Here is a 22091-nt window from a genome sequence, read left to right on the forward strand (position 1 = left end):
CAGGAAGCACAGTATGTAAATATAAATGGCACAAATACATATACTGCACTTTGAGGCTTAAGACCCCTTATATTTCTGAAGCGCAACAGCTAGTCAGCTCAGTCCTACAGCATCTAAAAGCTTTGATTTGAACCAGAATGCTCTCTCCCACCAGCAGTAACAGTGTGAATGCACATGCAACTAGAAAACACACTCTAGCTGAGAAGAATGTTAAATTGGACCTAGTATTAGATATGTTTTTTCTGTTAAGTAAATGCATGCTAAGTACCTTGTTACTGTACCATTTCCAGGTATTATTATCTCCTACAGAGATCACAATACTCCCCCATGCAATGCATAAGAATTGTTTCTCCCTGAGGAGATGTAAGTAATACATACTATACTATATTTTTCATGCTCAGTATATGTATGCTAACAAAGTGTAAAACTTCCAGGTATGTATCCCCTCTCACAGAGATTACAGTATTCCTCCTTTAACCAATTCAGCCCCAGAAGAATTTACCCACTTCCTGACCAGGCCATTTTTTGCGATACGGCACTGCCTCTCTTTAACTGACAATTGCCGCGGTCTTGCGACGCTGTACCCAAACAAAATTGATGTCTTTTTTTTCCCACAAGTAGAGTTTTCTTTTGGCAGCATTTGATCACCTCTGTGGGTTTTAGTTTTTGCGCTATAAACAAAAAAAGAGCGACAATTTTGAAAAAAAAACCACAATATTTTTTACTCTATCCCAAATAATAATAAAAAAATAATAATAATTTTTTCCTCAGTTTAGGCCGATATGTATTCTTCTACATATTTTTGGTAAAAAAAAAATCACAATAGGCGTATATTGATTGGTTTGCACAAAAGTTAAAGTGCCTACAAAATAGGTTATTGATTTATGGCATTTTTATTATTATTTTTTTTTCTTGTAATGGCAGCGATCTGTGATTTTTATTGGGACTGTGACATTGTGGTGGACAGTTTTGACACATTTTTGAAACCATTGACATTTATACAGCGATTAGTGCTATAAATAGCCACTGATTACTGTATAATTGTCAATGACAGGGAAGGGGTTAACACTAGGGGGTGTTAAATGTGTTCCCTCACTGTGTGTTCTAACTGTAGGGGGATGGGACTGACTGGGGGAGGAGAACAATCAGTGTTCCTATATACTAGGAACACACGATCTGTCTCCTTTCCCCTGACAGATCTATGTTCCTGCTCTGTCAGGAGCGATCGTGGGTGCACAGCGGACATCGCGGCCGCCAGACACGCGCATCGGATCCTCAGTGACGTGCCCTATACCCCTTAAAGTGGCCATCATACAGCTACGGCGATTTGCGCAGGGGAGCCATTCTACCACTGTCAAACAACTATGGGTGGTCGGCAAGTAGTTAAAACGCCCTCATCTGCTTTTTTTTATTTAGAAGGAAGGTATCATCTTTGTTCAGGCATTATCCAGGGTCACCATCAAAAACATTTGACAAAGAACAGCCCCTGGTGCAGCCCCTCACATTGTGACTTGCTACAAAGCTACACTGTTTCAATTTCATCATCAGGGGGAAGGGAGACTGAGGAAATGCTTCCTCCTGCCTGCAGCAAACTGATGATAAAAGGTAGAAATCTAATATATAACAATTAGAATGGTCAACAAAGATTTTTGGCCCGCGAGTACAAATTTATTTGGAATCCAAATAAATAGTACAGTAATCTGTAAATGTAAAAAATGGCAAGCCAAGGAACACATCAGCACTTTTTTATTGTTAATCAAAAGGTACAGGAAAGCCCGGCATCTGTATGACACAGAATCTGTTACATGGGTCCCATGTAATTGCACAAGAGTTCCGCAGCCTCACCTCTGCTGAAGAAAAAAATATATATATAAATATAAAAAAAAACAGCCATGCTGGTAGCTCTCAACTCGCTATGAATAATGAGTACAGGAGATGAACACGACTCTATTAAACTGTTATCAGCCGTGTTGATTAATGACTTGCACCGTCACCCATAGTGGGACTTCATTATGTGACAAAAACTGGCAGCCTGCGGAGAAACCAGTGCCCCAGCTGAGTTTGGTACATGCTACAAAGCAATTAAGTTTCGTATGGCTGTGGGGAGGGAGAGGGAGAGTAATGGAACTTTCCTGAGGGTTTAAATCTCTATTATGTGTTCAGTCTCTCCGCAGCAGTACCTGTTCAGGAAAGTGTGACCATTGTTCTGTGCTCGCTTAGTGCTGACTGAGCCTGCAATGCTCTGCATTTATTACCGCTGCCTGGATTGGGGCCCTATACATTTCATGCATGATACATGAGAAGAGATGGCCCTGTGATTTATGGGTGACAGATTTCACTAAACTTTACGCATACGTATTACAACTGACACACGCAAGGGAGCCTGCTGGGCGGATGATTTAAATAAAGTGTTCCAGCGGCGAGCACTGCATGGCATTTTGGCCTAAAAAATTATAAGCAGAGGATCACAACAAGTCTCTTTTCTTGTTACTGTATATTCGAATTATTATGTATGCATTGCTTTAGCGTCAGGTTGGCGGAGTTATACATTGGATTGCTTTTTAGAATATGAAATTGTGTAAATTTGTAAGAAAAATTATTTTTGATTTTGAGTTACTATTATTATTGTGGAGGTATGCTTATTTTACCTCTTAGGGCTACTTCACTCAATAATTTGATATTAGGTGGGATGCTGCCAGCAGTAAACCTGTGTAAAAAGTTTTCCATATGGTATATGTATGTTTCTATAGCGTTTACATACATACAGTATAAGACGTGAATGGACCTTATTGACCGCTCAAGGCCGACATGTGTAGCTGATTACACTCTATCCACATTTACGTCTCCCATTGAGTCATTCATACAGCAGCAACGTATGCACAGAATGACCTCGGCCTTCAGTCTATCAGAATGTTAAGTAATAAAACTAATTTTTGGATATTATTCGCTCATTGCACAGGCTGCCACACACTCATGATTTTATTACATTAGATTATCCTTTAAGTGTCAAGTTGCATTATCAAGAAATGCATTTAGCATCTTTGATGAAAGACTGCAGCAAGAAAATAATTATCAGGATAAGAAAACGTGGTTGAAGCATGCAGTGTCATCCTATGTCTATGGTTATCCACACGTGCACAGAGGTAAGAGGAGCAGAAAGACCTGTCACCGTGTAGCTCTAATGACACTAAGCAAACCTGGAATATTTAATTAAATGTTGCTTCCCCCGTGTACATACAGATTGTAATGAAGCAGAACAGAAACTAGGTTTGTACACATATTGATAAAACTATATACACTATATGGCCAAAAGTTTGTGGAAGCCCCTCCAGATAATTGAGTTTAGGTGTTTCCAGTGAAGGATATTGTTAATCCTACATCATACAAAGACATTTTTTGTACATCTGGCCTTGTGGTAACAGTTTGAGGAAATTATTTGTTTCAGCATGACTGTGCCCCATGTGCAGGGGCGGACTGACCATTGGGCCACTCGGGCACTGCCCGAGGGCCCCATGCCACTAGGGGGCCCCATCAGGGTTGCCAGCCTCAGTAAAACCAGGAACAGTATGTAAAAATGTGTGTTTTTTTTTACATCTGTCTCTGAAATGTCCCTTACCGACATCCTTTTGGTCTAAAAATCCTGAGATTATAGCTGCCCCACCTCTCCAGTACCTTCTCAGCCAATAAAAACATGTCTGTGTATACTGTGTGATTGTATATTGTGTGTGTGTGTGTTTGTGTCTATTGTGTGGCCCCATAATCTCTGATTGCCTGGGGGCCCCATAATCTCCTATTGCCCGGGGGGCCCCATGAGTTTGCCCCTGCCCATGTGTACAAAGCTGGCTACACAAAGCTATGGTATGACCAGTTTGGTGTGGAGGAACTCAAGTGGCCAGTCTACTTGTACATATAAGAACCCCCCAACCTGCACACACACAGGCTAAGCACACTGGCAGGTGGTCTTCCTTCCTTTGCTGTCTGATGTCATGGCTCAGATAAAGAGCTGAACTGGAGCAGAACAGAGTACAAAAGAACAGACACCCCCTTGTCCCAGCCGTGTTCACAGATGTCACCTCTTATATGGTGTCTCCCAGGCTTCCACTCAAGACAAAATATTTTTTAAAAGTCCTTAATTACATATACTCTCTGTCTGAGCCTAGAGGTGTCTTAGGAATCAGGAGTCCGGCTAATAGCATACCTCCCAACTTTACAACTTGAGAAAAAGGGACACTTCGGGCAGGTAGTCACCTGCAGCACGCCGTGGCAAAAAAACACTTGCTGACCAACGGCCGTCATTATACTGCAACAGGTCGCCACGATCCCAAGAATCTCCATAGATGTACGCCGCAACCTATAACGGCGATTGCAGGCTCGCGCCAGAGGCAAGGGACCCGATGCGTGTGGCCGGCAGCCGCAATGTCCACCGGACACCCATGATCGCTGGCACGGGAGCCAGAACGGGGATGTGTGTATGTAAACACACAAATCCCTGACAGGAGAGGAGAGACAGATCTGCTGTTCCTAGTAATCAGGAACAGCGATCTGTCTCCTCCTACAGTACCCCTTGATCGCCCCCTAATGTTAACCCATCCCCTACCAGTGACATTTACACAGTAATCAGTGTATTTTTATAGCACTGATTGCTGTATAAATGTCAATAGTCCCGAAAAAGTGTCAAAAGTGTCTGCCGCAATTTCGCAGTCCCGCTAAAAAGCAAGAATTTACCCCTTTCCTGACCAGAGCACTTTTTGCAATATGGTACTGCGTCGCTTTAACTGACAATTGCGCGGTCGTGTGACGTTGCACCCAAACAACATTTTTTCCCCACAAATAGAGCTTTCTTTTGGTGGTATTTGATCACCTCTGAGGTTTTTATTTTTTGCGCTATAAACGAAAAAAAGAGAGACAATTTTGAAAGAAAAGCAATATTTTTTTTACTTTTTGCTATAATAAATATCGCCCAAAAATATATAAAAAAAACTAATTTTTATCTCAGTTTAGACCGATATGTATTCTTCTACATATTTTTGGTAAAAAAATCGCAATAAGCGTATATTGATTGATTTGCACAAAAGTAAATGCGTATACAAAATAGGGGATAGCTTTATGGCATTTTTATCATAATTTTTTTTTATTAGTAAAGGCGGCGTTCTGCGATTTTTATCGTGCGTGCGACATTGAGGCGGACACTTCTGACACTATTTTGGAACCAGTGACATTTATATAATGATCAGTGCTATAAAAATGCACTTATTACTGTGTAAATGACACTGGCAGGGAAGGGATTAAACACTAGGGGGATCAAGGGGTTAAGTGTATCCTAGGGAGGTGTTCTAACTGTGGGGGGGGGGGGGGGGCTCAGTACAACATGACAGAAATCACTGCTCCCGATGACAGGGAGCAGTAGATCCCTGTTAGGTTGCTAGGCAGAACAGGGAAATGCCTTGTTTACATAGGCATCTCCCCGTTCTGCTGCTCCGTGTCACGATCGCAGGCCCCCCGGCTGACATCGAGCAGGAGAACGTGGCGGGCATGTGCACACCCACAATGCTACGTGTTAAAGGGGATGTACAGGCATGCCCATTTGCGCAGCCGTGCCATTGTGCCGACATACATCGTCGCAAGCTGGTTGGCAGGCGTTTAACCAGTTATACCAAGCAGGTGCTAATGATCATCAGTTTCCTATGTAGGTTGAAACACAGTCATTAACTGGAACAGAAAAATCTGTGTAGGATGCATAAAAACTGGATGAGGAACAGCCAAACTCTGCTACCAAGGTGAGGTTGTGGAAGACAGTTTCATGTCACAGGTAATACACCATGGCAAGGCTGAGCACAGCAATAAGATACAAGGTAGTTATACTGCATCAAAATAAACAAAATTCTGCCAGGCTAAAAATATTACAAACCACATTATTAACAGATAAACGTATGTGAAAAAATATATATAAACAAGTCAGTTTAAAATGTGCATAAATGAAACCACAGTCCTAATAAAAAAGTGACATTAACTTATATAAAGTCCTTTGCTGAGTTTTTTGGTGCTTTTATCATAGATGATACACTGCAATAAACGATATTGTCTTGGGACTATTGCACTGTAATTCTTGCACATTGCAATTGTTCATTTAGTGCATTGGTATGTAGTGTATCTGCACACATTGTCTTTTTGCACATAGTTTTTTTGCACATCCTCTTGTTTGCACATTGTTTTTTTTTTTGCACATTCTCTTGCTTTTTTGCACTTTGCTCATTTTCACATATTTTTTCAGGAGCAGAACATGTTGTGTTTGTAGCAGTACATTGCATTTATTGGTCAAGGATAACTGTATAATTAATTAAGGTTGGTAAGAGCTATTGTTTACAAAATTATTCTTTACATTTATCACTTATTTTCTGAAAGTGTTAGCACTTATATTGGTTGCAGCTTTATCATTTAGGTATCTTTTTTAATTTTCAGGAATTTGAATCATATCAGCTCTTCAGTAATTTATCTATTTATTTATGTTTGCACTTATTAATTCATCAAGTTTATATTATATATTATCTATTTAGTAGCGCAGCACTGAAGAAGTGAGCCTGATTTTGCACTTCCAGCTTTAGTAAATAAACCCCATTGTGTACTTAAAAGTGGGGTATGCCTGTTTATGAGTATATGGGAACAGATGACAGTGTGTGTGTTTTTTCACTTACAAAGCTACTACATATAGTGGGTTCAATAATTGTTACCTATATGAAAAGCGGAATTGTCCACATAAGGCCCCTTTCACACGGGATGGATCAGTAATGATCCACCCCGTGATGATCCGCTTGCTCAGCGGGGATCGCTCCCTTGTCCCTGCTGAGCCGGCGGATAACAGGGCGGTCCCTGCACACTGTGCAGGGACTGCCCTGTCAGCTCTCCGCTCTCCTCTATAGGGGATCATCTGTCCATGTTCATCCGATCCGCTCTGCAGACGGATAGAAAAATAGGATTTTCCTCCGTCTGCAGAATCGGACAATTGCGGAGGCGGACGCTATCGGGTGTCTGCGGATGTTCATCCGCAGACACCCGCTATCCCATAGGAATGCATGTATGTCCGTATTTCATCCGCAAACGGATGGATGAAATATGAACATAATGTCTGCATGTGTGAAAGGGGCCTTTGGCGTGAAATAAAAGCTTAAAGCTGAAGTTTAGGTATGGCTATTTTTGCATAGCTGCAATGGTCCTTCTTGGACCAACGTAAGTATGCATGTGTGATACCTATGGGATCCCCGTAGAAGCTGGAAGTCACTGTAGTACAGTCAAATGCCTCTGAAAAGCAATCCACCGCAGATAACTTTTCAGTGGCACTGGCTTCCACACATGGAAGGAAGGCTAGGAAAGTGTAGGACTTACAAGGACTGCTATCATTCATTTTGCTTGGATACCTGACTCTGGCAACCCCCCTATAAAGCATGGATGGGTTCCATGACTCAGATCCCCACTCACCTACATTCTCTGTAACCTCAAGGATGTCTCTTCTGCAATAAAATAAACCTACCTGCCTGCACGCAGTCTTCCTTAGAAAGTACACTGAGCTGTGCATGCACAATGCAATACAGCTTGGTCAGAGACCCACCCCCATTCTGATACTTGGACAGGGAAAGAGCACTGACGTGGTTACTGCTTTGTTCTCCCCTCCTGTCAGCAAACTCCTGATGTTAAACTGACAGCACCATTCAAGACAGTACAGCTAATATAACAGTCAGACGCTTAATGCTATCTGTATTTAAATATACATTTAATTATTTATTATTTATGTATTTCTTTGCTGAATGCATATCTGGATTAAATGATGATCTTTTATTATTTGCCTGGTGTTTGTCTTTATTTCTCTGCATAGCTACACATACATTCCAGTGTTGCTTGAAGCATTTTCATTGAAAGTCAAAAAGGAGATTTACTTATTAACTTACAGGCTTCTCTGAGCTTGTCCTTGTCGTAATTCAGTCCCTCATACTCGTGCAGGCGGATTCGATTCACTCGGATACGCAGCCGATCGGGCACTGAATGTGGACTGCGAGGAAAATAAATCACAAGAGCGCCATAAGTCTTTCAGAAATATGTCAGACAAAAGATAATCTCCGTGACTGGAAACCGGTGATAAGACAAATATGGCAACATCACCTTGAGGAGTTATTACAAAAAGTAATACTCTAAGAAAGATAAACTAAATTATAAATGGCAGTCATAGACAAAATATGACCACAATTGCAATTAGGTTTAAGTTGGAGAACCAAAAAGTTTTCAGAAAAGTGATAAAAAATTGAAAGGGAAGTATGTGTGTTTCACATACAAAACAATCAGTGTACAGATTGATTGCTACAGAGGAGAAATCTATTTCTCCTGGATTGTATAATTAATTCCAGTAAAACATCACCAATGTCTTAAACTTTATACTACCAAACAGAAAGAAACTCTGTAGCTTGTAACATCTCATTGTTACTCTCTGTCCACCAAAGACTAACACTGTAATTTTATTTGGTACAGTTTGTAAGTATCATGTAGACAGTGCAATATGCATTGTAAATCAATGTATTTGTTCTAATATGGTTTTTTCTTACATTGATCTAATATGCAGTATGGTATTTATTTTACATGGGCATAAAGACTACTACTGCTTGGAAACTATTCTCTTTCTTTGTCTTGAAGAAGTGGGCCTGTTCCAGGAAACCTGTTGACCTTGAATCCTTAAATTATACTGTATGTATTGATAGGAAAGCAATCTTGCTTGCATGTTAAAGTGGTCTATGTTTTATGCCATAGGTGGTCAATGAAATATATTGCCTATTTATTGTACCAAAATAGCTCTTTTATGGACATTGTGCATTTGTTTGAATGCATTTTAACAGATTTTTAATACTAATAAATTTATATGATGCGCTTTTTGATGTTTGGTAGTCACCAACTTTAAAGAAACTGTAGAGCTTGTAATGTCTGAGGCCAGAGGTGCAAGTTGTCCAGATCAGGGGTGAAGCCACAGTACATTCTGGTGTTTGTCTCTGCCCTCCAGTGACTAACAATCAGGCATGTACTGGCCATCATGACTACCGGGAGTTTCCCGATGGGCCCATGGCTCAGTGGGCCGGTTTCAGTGACAGTCTGTCCACTGTTGTGTCTTAGCCCAGGGAGCTTTGCTTTTGTCCCTGTCCGGTCCATAATTTTTGATGGACGGGAACAAGGCAAGCTCCTATGTCGATCCAGCCTCTGTCATTCACCCTCCTGTGTCGATCCACTCACTCTCCCTCCTCTCCCCAGGACGATTGAAGGGCATGGCTTAGCTCTACTCGTGGGGGGGGGGGGGGGCGTGCTCGGCTCAGCTTGGCTATGGTGGTGAGGCAGTCTACTAAAGATCTCGGCTCGGCTCAGCATGGCTTGGGGGGAGCGGGCAGTCCGCTGACCCGATGCACGTAAAAGCACCTTTTCCACAAATTTAAAACAATCTGAAAGGAGGGGGAGTGGGAGGAGCTGAGGATCCATTCCTGCCTTCAGTGCCCTGGACTGCACCAGAAACGTTAGGTCAGTGCACCATATGACAGCTCCATGCCACAGACAGACTACCTTGCTAATGCCATCTGCTGAAAAGAATCTGCAGTGGACACTGATGTAAGAGGGGTGTAGGGACTCTAAGATAAGGGAAACACTGATATAAAGTTCCCCCTTATATTAGTGTCCTCGCTCCCCTCTTACATCTGTCTCCCCCCCCCCCCCGGGCCACATTAGAGTTTCCCTTTACACCACAGTCCACAGAGTTCCCCTTTAAATTTGAATCTGCAGAACTCCCCCTTGCCCTGCCCTTACACTGTGAACTCTGATGTTGCAGACTGTGATGTAAGGGGACTCTGATGATCAGAGACCACCTTACATCAGAGTTCCCCTTTACACCAGCCTATCCATATAATACCCTAGCCTGTCTATATACTACCCTAGCCTGTCTGTATACGACCCTAGCCTGTCTGTATACTACCCAAGCCTGTCTGTATACTACCCAAGCCTGTCTGTATACTGCCCTAGCCTGTCTGTATACTGCCCTAGCCTGTCTGTATACTGCCCTAGTCTCTCTGTATACTGCCCTAGCCTCTCTGTATAGTACCCTACCCTTTTTTTTTGTGCAATTGTGTATCGTTTATATACTCTTTTTGTGTGTGTTTGCAAAATTAAAGTGGGCTGGTCTGGATGAACTCCAGGGCCAAATTTTTGTCCCAGTCCAGCCCCGCTAACGACACAATTTTATTTAATACAATTTGTATGTATAATGTAAATACTTTAATGTGTGTTGTAAATCATTATTCTTGTTATAGTATGGTTATATTTTGATTTCATATATCTTTTCTATTATGTTGTGTGCTATTTAGTTTAAATGAGCATTAAGATCATTGACAGCTAACTACTTGGAAACTGTTCTGCATCTTGGCTCTGAAGAAACTGAGCTATTCCATGAAAAGTGTTGGATCATACTATTATAAGTGTGAAAAAAGGCAAACTTGTATGTCAAAGTGGTTTACCTATTATTCTTTGGGTGGTCAATTAATTAGATTGCCTATTGTATTTAATAAAACAAATATTTTATAAAGCATAGACAATTATCCAAATTCATTTTAACAGACTGTTATTGACAAATGTATATGATGCTCTTATATACATTTTGGTTGTGTTTTGAGTGCTGCCAAGAAAGTCCCATAATCTTCATTGTTTTCAGAAAAGGATGTCAGCACCTTAACTATAATTAACTGCTATAATTACAGCACCAATTGTCATCAATATCAAACAAGTACCTTGTGGAGCTTACAACCAAACAGGACTTACATTAAAAATATTAAAACGTAGTTGACAGGTACTCTTTATGCACAATACTTCTAGCACCTACACACCATTGTTTTATTCACATACCTTATTTTCTACCTAAGAGGAATAACTTTTATACAAACTGATTTGTCAAAGGGCCCTTTAATAAACATATTGTCAAATCATGCAGGCAACATGAGAAGATAACAGTGGAAGGACAGAAGGCCCTTTGTGGGGACACTGTGATAATGAGTCTATATGGTGTAAGCAAGAAAACAAGTGAGTCACAGCAAGGAGTGGGCAGTGCTCTGGAAGTGGGGGAGCGCGAGGCACCCATCGATAATGACAAAGCAGAGTGACATACTTACACAGTGAAGGAGTCTGGGGGAGCGGAGACACGTCGGTGGTCGGCGGTGGGCACTTTATGGATGCTGTGCAAGACAGCACAAAGCCAGCACAAACAGACAAGGGGAAAGCCAGCGGTGAGGGCGCATGATAGAGAGAGAGGGAGAGACAGACATACAATAGTTTAACAGGGACAAAAGGAGTGTGTTACACAACTGATGAAGTGATCAGCATGCACAGTTATACAGGACAGAGCCCAGCAGGAAAAGGCATGTAGTTAAGGTCTATGTTATGACTAACTGTTATCAGCGGAGACTATTAGGGTTTACCTGTCTTGCTACACTTTGCAAAGGAAGTCAATTTATTTAAAGCTAAACTCCAGACAGATATAAAATACACATATTAATGCAGATCTGTATTCATTAATACATTGTTTAATATGTGTTTTTATGCAAGCAGAGTAAGCACCTAAATTTGACCTGGTATCAGCCTCTTGCGGACTACTGTATAGCAGAGCTCAGACTGAGTGGGAGAAGCAGCACTGGGAGCGAATTAGCTATGCTGTGCCAACAAGTAACATGTGGTGGGAAAAAGCAAAGTAATACAGAGATGAGTTCATTAATGTGCTGCTTCTCCTTTAACATGATGGGGCAGGGGGACAAGACCTAAAGAGGTTATTAATTGTAGAAGACAGAAATCGAGTCTTATGCCCTGCCAGACAGGGCTCTTCTGTGTGGCAGGGCTTTGTGAACTTAACAAGAGAAAAACAAATCCGTTGAAAGGTATTTCATCTGTTCATTTAGCTGTTGGCCTGAAGTTTAGCTTTAAAATCCAGCCTCCTGGAGAAATGCAACAGATGGTGCGCAATCCAGCTACTGAATATCTTACATAATGTAAACTAGGGATATATCAATATCAGTTTTTTTAAGACCGAGTATGAGTACTGATACTTTTTGTCAAGTACTCGCCGATACCAATTACCAATACCTCTTTTTAGTGTCATTTGACAGGTTTTTTAGGACTCGTTCACACCATACATACATGAAAACTGATGGGAAAACCGCACAGATTTCATTTGCAGAGACATCATTTTCACATTAGTTTTCATGAGCATTTCAGTGAGTTTTTACAGCCTGTCCACATATTTGCAAGCCGGCCCACACATTTGTGAAGTGAAGGTATTGGTTTCAGCATCAAGGCTTTTGCATGAGTACAAGTACGCATGCAAATGCTTAGTACCGGCACCGATACCAATACCGGTATCGGTGTAACACTAATGTAAACTATATAAAACAATAACTAACATTGTATAAGTCTCTAAACTTGCAAAATTATTCCACCAGACAGTAAGTAAATTATATTATGTTTTTTTATGTTGTGATTGAAAAAAATACCCTTTGCTTTTTTTTTTAAAGAAAATAAACACATTTTGTAGAAAGTCTTTAGCAGCCCTTTATATTAAAACCCATAATATGAAATCTTATAACTGTATGACTGAGGTTCTCTAGCAATCTGCAGTCTCTCAGCTTTATTAAATGGGGTGCATTGACTTTTTGGAGAAGGAAAGTTGCAATAACATGTTAATTATTCTCAATGCCTCATAAATCTTTCTGCCAAATGAAAGCAAATTAGAAAATAGAAGATCTCATTACCAACTTCATTATATTTGCAGAATAAATTGTTAAGGAAAATTCGGGCCTAAATAGAAACCCATCAAGGGGTTCAGACAACTGGTACCCAGATGGTAAATTGCGACATCAAGGTACAATCCTTGTAAAAAAACGGAATCTGTGCCATATTGTATCGTAATTGTATGTCTATCTGAATGTTGTAAAACGTTGCACAAACTATTGGGGCTATATAAATCCTGTATAATAATATAATAATAATGATATATGTAAACAATTTAGATGTCAATGTGAATAGTATAGGAGTACTTGAAAAATTGAACAATTGGCCAGAATGCTACCTTACTTAGATATACCAGTTGTAGATCTAATACTGCACAGCATTAAAGTTGTATAATAATATAATCATTTTTTACTTTAAAGTGTAACTCTGGTTTATTTGAACATTATTTGAACATTATTTGAACATTGATTTGACATGTTTTAAGTTAAAGCTAAAAAAAAATAATCCACAGGTATAGTCATATTATTTACCTGTAATGCCACGTACACACGAGCGGATTGTATGGCGTACTTAGTCCGTCGAAACACATTTCAGCGGACAATCCGCTCGTGTGTGGGCTTCAGCGGACTTTTTCAGCGTGCAGTCCGGAGTACTAAGAATTTCGTTTTTTTTCGAAATTCTGTCCGTCGTACTTTGGTTTCAGCGGACAATACAGTCGTCAGTATGCTAGTTCGACGGACTAAGATCGGCACATGCCCAGAAAGGATTTACATGGCGGAAGGGTGCTTTGCTGTGTCTTGGACTTCCTATTTCTAGTCCCGTCGTACGTGCTGTACACGTCATCGTGCAAGCTTTCGACGGACTGTTTGTGTATCCGTGTGTGGTCAAGTTCGTTCAGTGGAAACTACGACGGATTGTCCGTCGGATTGTATGACGGACTAAGTACGCCATACAATCCGCTCGTGTGTACGCGGCATAATAAAATATGTCATGCATGCAGTTGGATCCTGGAGAAATATTTTTTAGGGATGGCTGTCCTCTTCCTGTCTTTGACTTTGGATAACAGCTTTGGGTCTTCAGGCAGTACAGATCATCCAATTGGGACATGCCCCCCCCCTGCCCTCTCCTCCATTGATAAAAGTTCTTTCACTGATTACACTGCTTATAACAAGATTTGTGAATTTGGGGAGAGAATCATGTGGCTGATCAGACTCTCCCCAACTCACAGATCATGTTAGAGGTAAAATATATTTTCTTTCATTGAAGTGCTGGAAGTCCAGAGACAGGAAGAGGACAGGCAGTGAAGATTGATGATTACTGCACTGGGAGTTTACTCAATGATTGGATGTCTATATTGCATATTCATATTTTCTATTTTTCTTTTGAATGAGCAGTTGAAGCTTTTGGCTTCTTTTCATATGTTTATCTGTCTGCCATTATTTAATGCTTTTCATTGTTGATGCCTAGATGCCCAGGCCAAATTTTTCAGGGTTCGAATGTGTCAGTTAACTTAAAAACTGACACTAGACACTAGAGCTAATTTGCACACCTAAATAATTATATAATTATTGTATATATTATATATATATACACACATATACACAGTATCTCACAAAAGTGAGTACACGCCTCACATTTTTGTAAATATTTTATTATATCTTTTCATGTGACAACACTGAAGAAATAACACTTTTCTACAATGTAAAGTAGTGAGTGTACAGCTTGTATAACAGTGTCAATTTGCTGTCCCCTCGAAATAACTCAGCACATAGCCATTAATGTTTAAACTGCTGGCAACAAAAGTGAGTACACCTCTAAGTGAAAATGTCCAAATTGGGCCCAATTAGCCATTTTCCCTCCCCAGTGTCATGTGACTCATTAGTGTTACAAGCTCTGAGGTGTGAATGGGGAGCAGGTGTGTTAAATTTTGTGTTATCGCTCTCATACTGGTCACTGGAAGTTCAACATGGCACCTCATGGAAAAGAACTCTCTGAGAATCTAAAAAAAAAGAATTGCTGCTCTACATAAAGATGGCCTAGGCTATAAGAAGATTGCCAAGACCCTGAAACTGAGCTGCAGCATGGTGGCCAAGACCATACAGCAGTTTAACAGGACAGGTTCCACTCAGAACAAGCCTCGCCATGGTCGACCAAAGAAGTTGAGTGCACGTGCTCAGCATCATATCCAGAGGTTGTCTTTGCGAAATAGATGTATGAGTGCTGCCAGAATTGCTGCAGAGGTTGAAGGGGTGGGGGGTCAGCCTGTCGGTGCTCAGACCATACGCTGCACAATGCATCAAATTGGTCTGCATGGCTGTCGTCCCAGAAGGAAGCCTCTTCTAAAGATGATGCACAAGAAAGCCCGCAAACAGTTTGCTGAAGACAAGCAGACTAAGTACATGGATTACTGGAACCATGTCCTGTGGTCTGATGAGACCAAGATAATATTTGGTTCAGATGGTGTCAAGCATGTGTGGCAGCAACCAGGTGACAAGTATGTCTTGCCTACAGTCAAGCATGGTGTTGGGAGTGTCATGGCCTGGGGTTGTATGAGTGCTGCCGGCCCTGGGGAGCTACAGTTCATTGAGGGAACCATGAACAGCAACATGCACAGTGACATACTGAAGAAGAGCAGGATCCCCTCCTTTCGGAGACTGGGCCGCAGGGCAGTATTGCACATGATAACGACCCTAAGATGACCACTGCCTTGCTAAAGAAGCTGAAGGTAAAGGTGATGGACTGGCTAAGCATGTCTCCAGACCTAAACCCTATTGACCATCTGTGGGGTATCCTCAAACAGAATGTGGAGGAGTGCAATGTCTCTAACATCCACCAACTCTGTGATGTCGCCATGGAGGAGTGGAAGAGGACTTCATTGGCAACCTGTGAAGCTCTGGAGAATTGCATGCCCAAGAGAGTTAAGGTAGTGCTATAAATAATGGGGGCCACAAAAAATATTGAGACTTTGGGCCCAATTTGGACATTTTCACATAGGGGTGTACTCACTTTTGTTGGCAGCGATTTAGACATTGAGCTATTTTGAGGGGGCAGCAAATTTACACTGTTTATACAAGCTGCACACTCACTACTTTACATTGTAAAAAAGTTCATTTCTTCAGTGTTGTCACATGAAAAGATATAATAAAATATTTACAAAAATGTGAGGGGGGTACTCACTTTTGTCAGACACTGTGTGTATATATATATATATATATATATATATATTTTATATATATATATATATATATATATACACACATACACACACACACACAAATAAGGTTTTTATGTGGTACATTGCTTTATCTTTGAACTGTTTTATTAGTATTTATAGTAATACTTGAGGTGATTGTAGCTATATTAGTGCAATTGTGACAGAGACAATTGAGTACTGTCCCTGATACTTTTTTTATTTGCACTAACATACAATTTTTCAGGACAAGCTTTCAGGGTATGTCCCCTTCTTCAAGGTCCAAGCAGTACTGATTCACAAAAGTTTTAGCAGAATGTTAAAATGTTAAAACAGAATCACAAAATAAAAAATCTCTGAGGGAAAGGAAAAAAAGAAAGAAAAACAAACACATACAAATCAATGTATATGGCAATGGTAATAAAGGTGATATAGATAGAAATGGTAATAAAGATAGCAGCAGTTAGTGAGATAAGAGGGAGAGCTATAGACTGGAGAGGAATTGTAAAACTGTAGTATAATGGGTAAGGAAACCAATATCTAAATTCGGGTCGTTATTTTTTGTATCAAAAAGTATCATTCTTAGTTCAAATGTTTTCCTTTCCTGGATAGGTCTGAAATTCCCTTTAAGAACTAAAACATTGAAGTCTTCTATAGTGTGGTCCAGTTGTGAGAAATGATGTCCCACAGGTGTGCAGAAACTGTCTTCTTTATGTTCCTTGATGGTATGTCTGTGCAAATTCATCCTCGCTTGCAACTTCTCCCCTTTTTTTACAAACATAAGATCCTTTGCTATACCGTTTGCATTGGATGAGGTACACAACATTACTGGAGGTCCAGCTGTATGATCCAATGATATTGAAGGTCCCATTTGTGTGTGTGACACTTTTGGATAGATTGATCTGGTTGCATAATTTGCATTGTTTTTTATTGCAGGGTTTGCTTCCATTATTTGTGACTTCATAATCAGAGTGACGTTTCCTGTTGATCAGTTTATGTCTGAGGTTGGGTGGTTGTCTGAAAGCCAATATTGGGGGTTGTTTGAATATTTCTTTCAGAGTGTCATCCTTTGCTATAATGGGTTGTGAATCTTTGATTATCTTTTTGATCCCTTCTATGTGGTGAATAGAGGTACTGTGTATTGGAGGAGATTTTCTCTTCGGGTTTTCAAGGCTTTGTTTATGCTGTTGTTGATGGTTTTGTCTTTGTAACCATTCTTATTGAAGGAGCCTGCCAGTGTTCTTAGATGTTTATCTCTGTCTTCTGGGTCTGAACATATGCGGTGGTATCTGATCGCCTGGCTGTGTATGATGGCCCGTTTAGTGTGTTGAGGACTTGGGGGTGAAAACTGGAACTATAGACATAGCTTCATCGGTCAGTTGGTTTTCTGTATATCGATGTGTGAAGCTTGTCATCCCTGATGTATACTGTAGTGTCTAGGAAGCTGACATGTGTGTTCGAATAATCCATTTTTAGTTTGATAGATGGGTGAAAAGTGTTGATGAATGAGAAAAATTGTTTGAGATTTTCTTCACCTTCAGTCTATATCATGAAGATATCATCAATATATTGATAATATCTGTATGGCTTTTGTTGTATACTGTTCAGGAATTTGTCCTCCAAGTCAGCCATAAATAAATTTGCATATTGGGGTGCCATTTTACTTCCCATAGCAATACCCATACACTGGAGATAGATGTATTTGTTGAAAGTGAAGTAGTCATGTGTAAGAATAAATTTGATGAGCTGTGTAACATCCTCAGCAGTGTATTTGTGGTTTGATGAGGATGATAAGAATCTGTGACATGCCGCCAACCCATCCTTGTGAGGGATGTTACTGTACAGAGATTCTACATCCATAGTGAGTAGAAGTCTATTTGTGATTATTGTTGTATACTGTTAAGCTTGTTCAGAAAATCAGTGGTGTCTTGCAGGAAACTATCAGTGTTCATGCCTAACGGTTTTAACATGTTTTCTACAAGGCCTGAGATATGATCGGTAAGTGTATTCATACCTGTTATAATGGGTCTGCCTGGATTTCCTGGCTTGTAAATTTTGGTCAGCATGTAGAAGCCTCTAATTTCTGGATTATCTGGAATCACCTTGATAAGTTCTGAATGTAGCTGGCTTGGTATTGTTGTAATGAGAACTTATAATTGCTTAGTAAAATCCTGGGTTGGATCATAATCCAGTTTTTTGTAGTAAGTAGTATTTGCGAGCTTCCTCTGGCCCTCTTGTATATATTAGCCTGTATCCATCACAACGACTGCTTCCCCTTTATCTGCTGGTTTGATGGTTATAGCCTGATTATTTCACAACTCTGCTGCCAGCTTTATTACCATTGCCATATACATTGATTTGTATGTGTTTGTTTTTCTTTCTTTTTTCCTTTCCCTCAGAGATTGTTTTTTTTTATTTTTTTTTGTTTCTGTTTTAATATCTTAACTGCTAAAACTTTTCTGAATCAGTACTGCTTGGACCTTGAAGAAGGAGACATTCCCCTGAAAGCTTGTCCTGAAAAATTGTATGTTAGTGCAAATAAAAAAAGTATCAAGGACGGTACTCAATTGTCTCTATTTGTAGTACTGAAAGTGTATTAAATAGAATGCAATGCAGATGAACACTGCAGCATGAAGGTGACAGTGGTTATCTGCAGGCTGAAGGCTTTCATTTTTGTCAATTATGTCTTCAGCCTGGATATGATCACTATATGAACTATAAGAACTGACATAGAGACCGTGTGATTTGAAACCATTCTGACTGGTTTCCAATTCTCAGGAGGGACCCCACATTTTGTTTACAGTGCTCAGTACCTCAAGATAAAATGTATAAATCAGCCAGAGTGGTAATCTGAGTAGTCCTGTGTTGTCTCTGGTCTCTTTAGCTAATCAAAAGCACCCTGGGATCTTCTGTAATATATAAATATATGTGGGACACATGCCTTTACATGCACATGAACTTTAATGGCATCCCAGTCTTAGTCCGTACGGTTCAAAATTGAGTTGGCCCATCCTTTGCAGCTATAACAGCTTCAACACCTCTGGGAAGACTGTCCACAAGGTTTAAGAGTGTGTCTATGGGAATGTTTGACCATTCTTCTAGGAGGACAATTATGAGGTCAGGCACTGATGTGAATGAGAAGACCTTAAGAGTTCCCTTCACTGAAACGAATGGACCAAGCCCAACCCTTGAAAAACAACCCAACACCATAATCCCCCTCCACCAAATGATTTGGACCAGTGCACAAAGCAAGGTCCATAAAGACATGGATGAGCGAGTTTGGGGTGGAGGAACTTGATTGGCCTGCACAGAGTCCTGATATCAACCCCGACAGAACACCTTGGGATGAATTATATCGGAGACTGCAAGCTAGGCCTTCTTGTCCAACATCAGTGCCTGACCTTACAAATGCGCTTCTGGAAGAATGGTCAAACATTCTCAGACACACACCTAAACCTTGTGGACAGCCTTCCCAGATGAGTTGAAGCTGTTATAGCTGCAAAGGATGGGCCAACTCAATATTGAACCCTACGGATGATGACTGGGATGCCATTAAAGTTCATGTGTCTCAATACTTTTGACAAATATATATATATATATATATATATATATATATATATATATATATATATATATATATATATATATATATATATATATAAAATATAATTACATAACCAACAACCACAATGTCATTCTAAAGAGCTACCAGAGGCAGCGCTGTGACTCACTCATTAAGTAGGGGCATTGACGTCCTTCTCTTACTCTTCTGTACCATGTTTGCTTGGTTCCTTAGGGATATTCGGATGAGGGAGGGGGCGAGACGGCATGGTTCTCCATCAACCTGCATGGGGATGGCCTTGTACGTCAGCAAAGTCACTTCCCTGCACTGGTGAAGCCTCTCCCCATGGCCACCTACCTGGAGAGCAGCCTGAAATAATAAAAAAAAAGAGAATGAGAATCAGTTGCAGCGATCTGTCTGAATCTGTAAATGCTGTAAATGTTTGCACTTCCTGCCCCTGGTTGTTGGCTTTGAAACCTCAGGAAGGTTCTGTCCATGCTGCTAAATCCTGGATCAGAAGAGACTGTTATGCAAGTATTCTTATGATTTAATAGATTAACTGCAGATGCTGAATGTATATCTAAATCTTTTTTTGACAGAGTATCTCTGACCTCTCTTTGTTACTATATTACATGCCCTACTAAGGAGGGACTAAAGTGCAGAGTAGATGGGCTGATTCTGAGTTCCAGTGCCACACCACAGTTCCTGCCGGTGAGAAAATCCATTCCAGGCTAGTCAGACAACAGTTGGAGGATACCCTTGTGACCACTGGTCTTGTCTTCAGGTCTCTGACAAAAAGACAGATACCACATCATCATCAGGGGCCCCTGCAACTAGACTTTGCTGCAACATTATTCTGGAGATATCTCTAATAGCAACTGTATACCTGGGTATACGTGCGCAATTTCAACAGGATTCCCATCGGGCCCTTTGCTGATAATACTTGATTGTACATTGGATGTATGAACTTTTATTAATCTCTTTTTTACAATGTTTATAAAGTTTATATTAATTATATATTGTTGTACATCCATATGATAATGGTATATTCAGGTTGCAGTAGTTCTTTTGCTCCCAATTACTTTGTTTAGATTACTGATTCATTTTCCAGAAAGGGAATCCTCTGTTCAGAGGCCTTGTCCTAGGTGGAATCACTGTCAACTTTTTTTTTATCAAACCTATTTTTCCACTTAGTAAAGGTTCTGGTTGTCTTATTTATCTACTGGTTTAGCATAAAATCCTGTTTGGGAAGGACCATTTCTCTTAGGCCCCTCTCCCCCAAAATAGAGCTACACAGTCATGTGATACTTTCAGCCTATATAAGGCCTACATGCCATATACATGCCTCCCACTTATGGACAGAATGTTCTTTGAAGTATGGAGTTGTTTTTTTAAATAAAGTTGGATGTAGTCTGAAACCTCCATAGTAAGCTATAAGCCAGGGGTTGGCAACTCCCATCATGTGTGCCAGAGAAGGCACATGCTGCCTTTTTCAGTGATGCACACTGGCTTCCTGGACAGTTCCACTGACCTAATGCTGCACCTGTTTTTTTTTCTCTTTATTTCTGCAGCAAACATCCAGCTCTTGCCCCTAGAGCGCACAGCCACATGAACTCCCGCCAGGAAGAGCTGTAAGTGACAGCAGAGAAAACAGTGTCGGGAAAAAAGAAGAGGCGGTAAGAAAGGAGGTGCACTGGTGGTCCTCATGTGTTTAGGGGTACAGTGATTGGAGATGTGGAGGTGTAGGAATTGGGGTTGATCTGAGGTATAAAGGTGCAGGAATTGCAGTGATCTAGGGTGTGAAGGGGCAGGAATTGGGGTGATCTGAGGTGTAAAAGTACAGGTATTAGGGTGATCTGAAGTGTAAAGGTGGAGGAACTGGGACTAATCTGAGGTGTGAAGGTGCAGAAATTGCAGTAATCTGAGGTATGAAGGTGTGGGAATTAGGGTGGCCCAAGATGTCAAGGTGCAGGAATCACAGGGATCTGAGATATCAAGGTGCAGTAATTGGGGTGATCCGAGGTGTGAAGGTGCAGAAATTGCAATAATCTGAGGTGTAAAGGTGCAGGAATTTGGCTGATCCGAGGTGTGAAGGTGCAGAAACTGCAATAATCTGAGGTGTAAAGGTGCAGGAATTTGGCTGATCCGAGGTGTGAAGGTTTCAAAAATGCAATAATCTGAGGTGTGAAGGTGCAGTAATTGGGGCTGCTCTGGGGTGTGAAGGTACAGGAATTGAGGCTGGTCTGAGGTGTGAAGGTGCAGGAACTGGGTTGATCTGAGGTGCGGAGGTGCAGAAATTCCAGTGATCTGAGGTATAAAGGTGCAGGAGTTGAGGTGATCTGAAGTTTGAACGTGTAGGAATTGGGGTGATCTAAGGTGTAAAGGTACAGGAATTGGGGTGATCTGGAGTGTGAAGGTGCAGGAATTGGGTTGATCTGAGGTGTGATGGTACAGGAATTGGTGTGATCTGAGGTGTGAAGGTGCAGGAATTAGGGTGCACTGAGGTGTGAAAGTGCAGGAGCTGGGCCTAATCTGAGAGAACTTTAGTAGGAT

The 22091-nt window shown here is 40.7% G+C and overlaps 1 protein-coding gene across 14 annotated transcripts in view; it reads right to left on the reverse strand.

Moving 5' to 3' along the window:
* Window positions 1–22091, reverse strand: part of DGKI (diacylglycerol kinase iota) — a 542650-nt gene that overhangs the window by 164456 nt on the left and 356103 nt on the right. For 10 of the 14 annotated variants that reach the window (XM_077469233.1, XM_077469236.1, XM_077469234.1 and 7 more), the window contains 3 exons: window positions 19708–19907; window positions 11178–11240; window positions 7941–8041 (listed from right to left, as the gene is read on the reverse strand). In XM_077469233.1, coding sequence (XP_077325359.1) covers window positions 7941–8041; window positions 11178–11240; window positions 19708–19907 — 364 coding nt within the window. The remainder of the gene's footprint in view (window positions 1–7940; window positions 8042–11177; window positions 11241–19707; window positions 19908–22091) is intronic. The other 4 variants (XM_077469232.1, XM_077469230.1, XM_077469229.1 and 1 more) reach the window with 1 other exon arrangement.

Source organism: Lithobates pipiens, unplaced genomic scaffold (assembly GCF_037356315.1).
Source record: "Lithobates pipiens isolate NorthernLeopardFrog02 unplaced genomic scaffold, aLitPip1_a1.2 Scaffold_8, whole genome shotgun sequence".
Taxonomy (NCBI): Eukaryota; Metazoa; Chordata; class Amphibia; order Anura; family Ranidae; genus Lithobates; species Lithobates pipiens.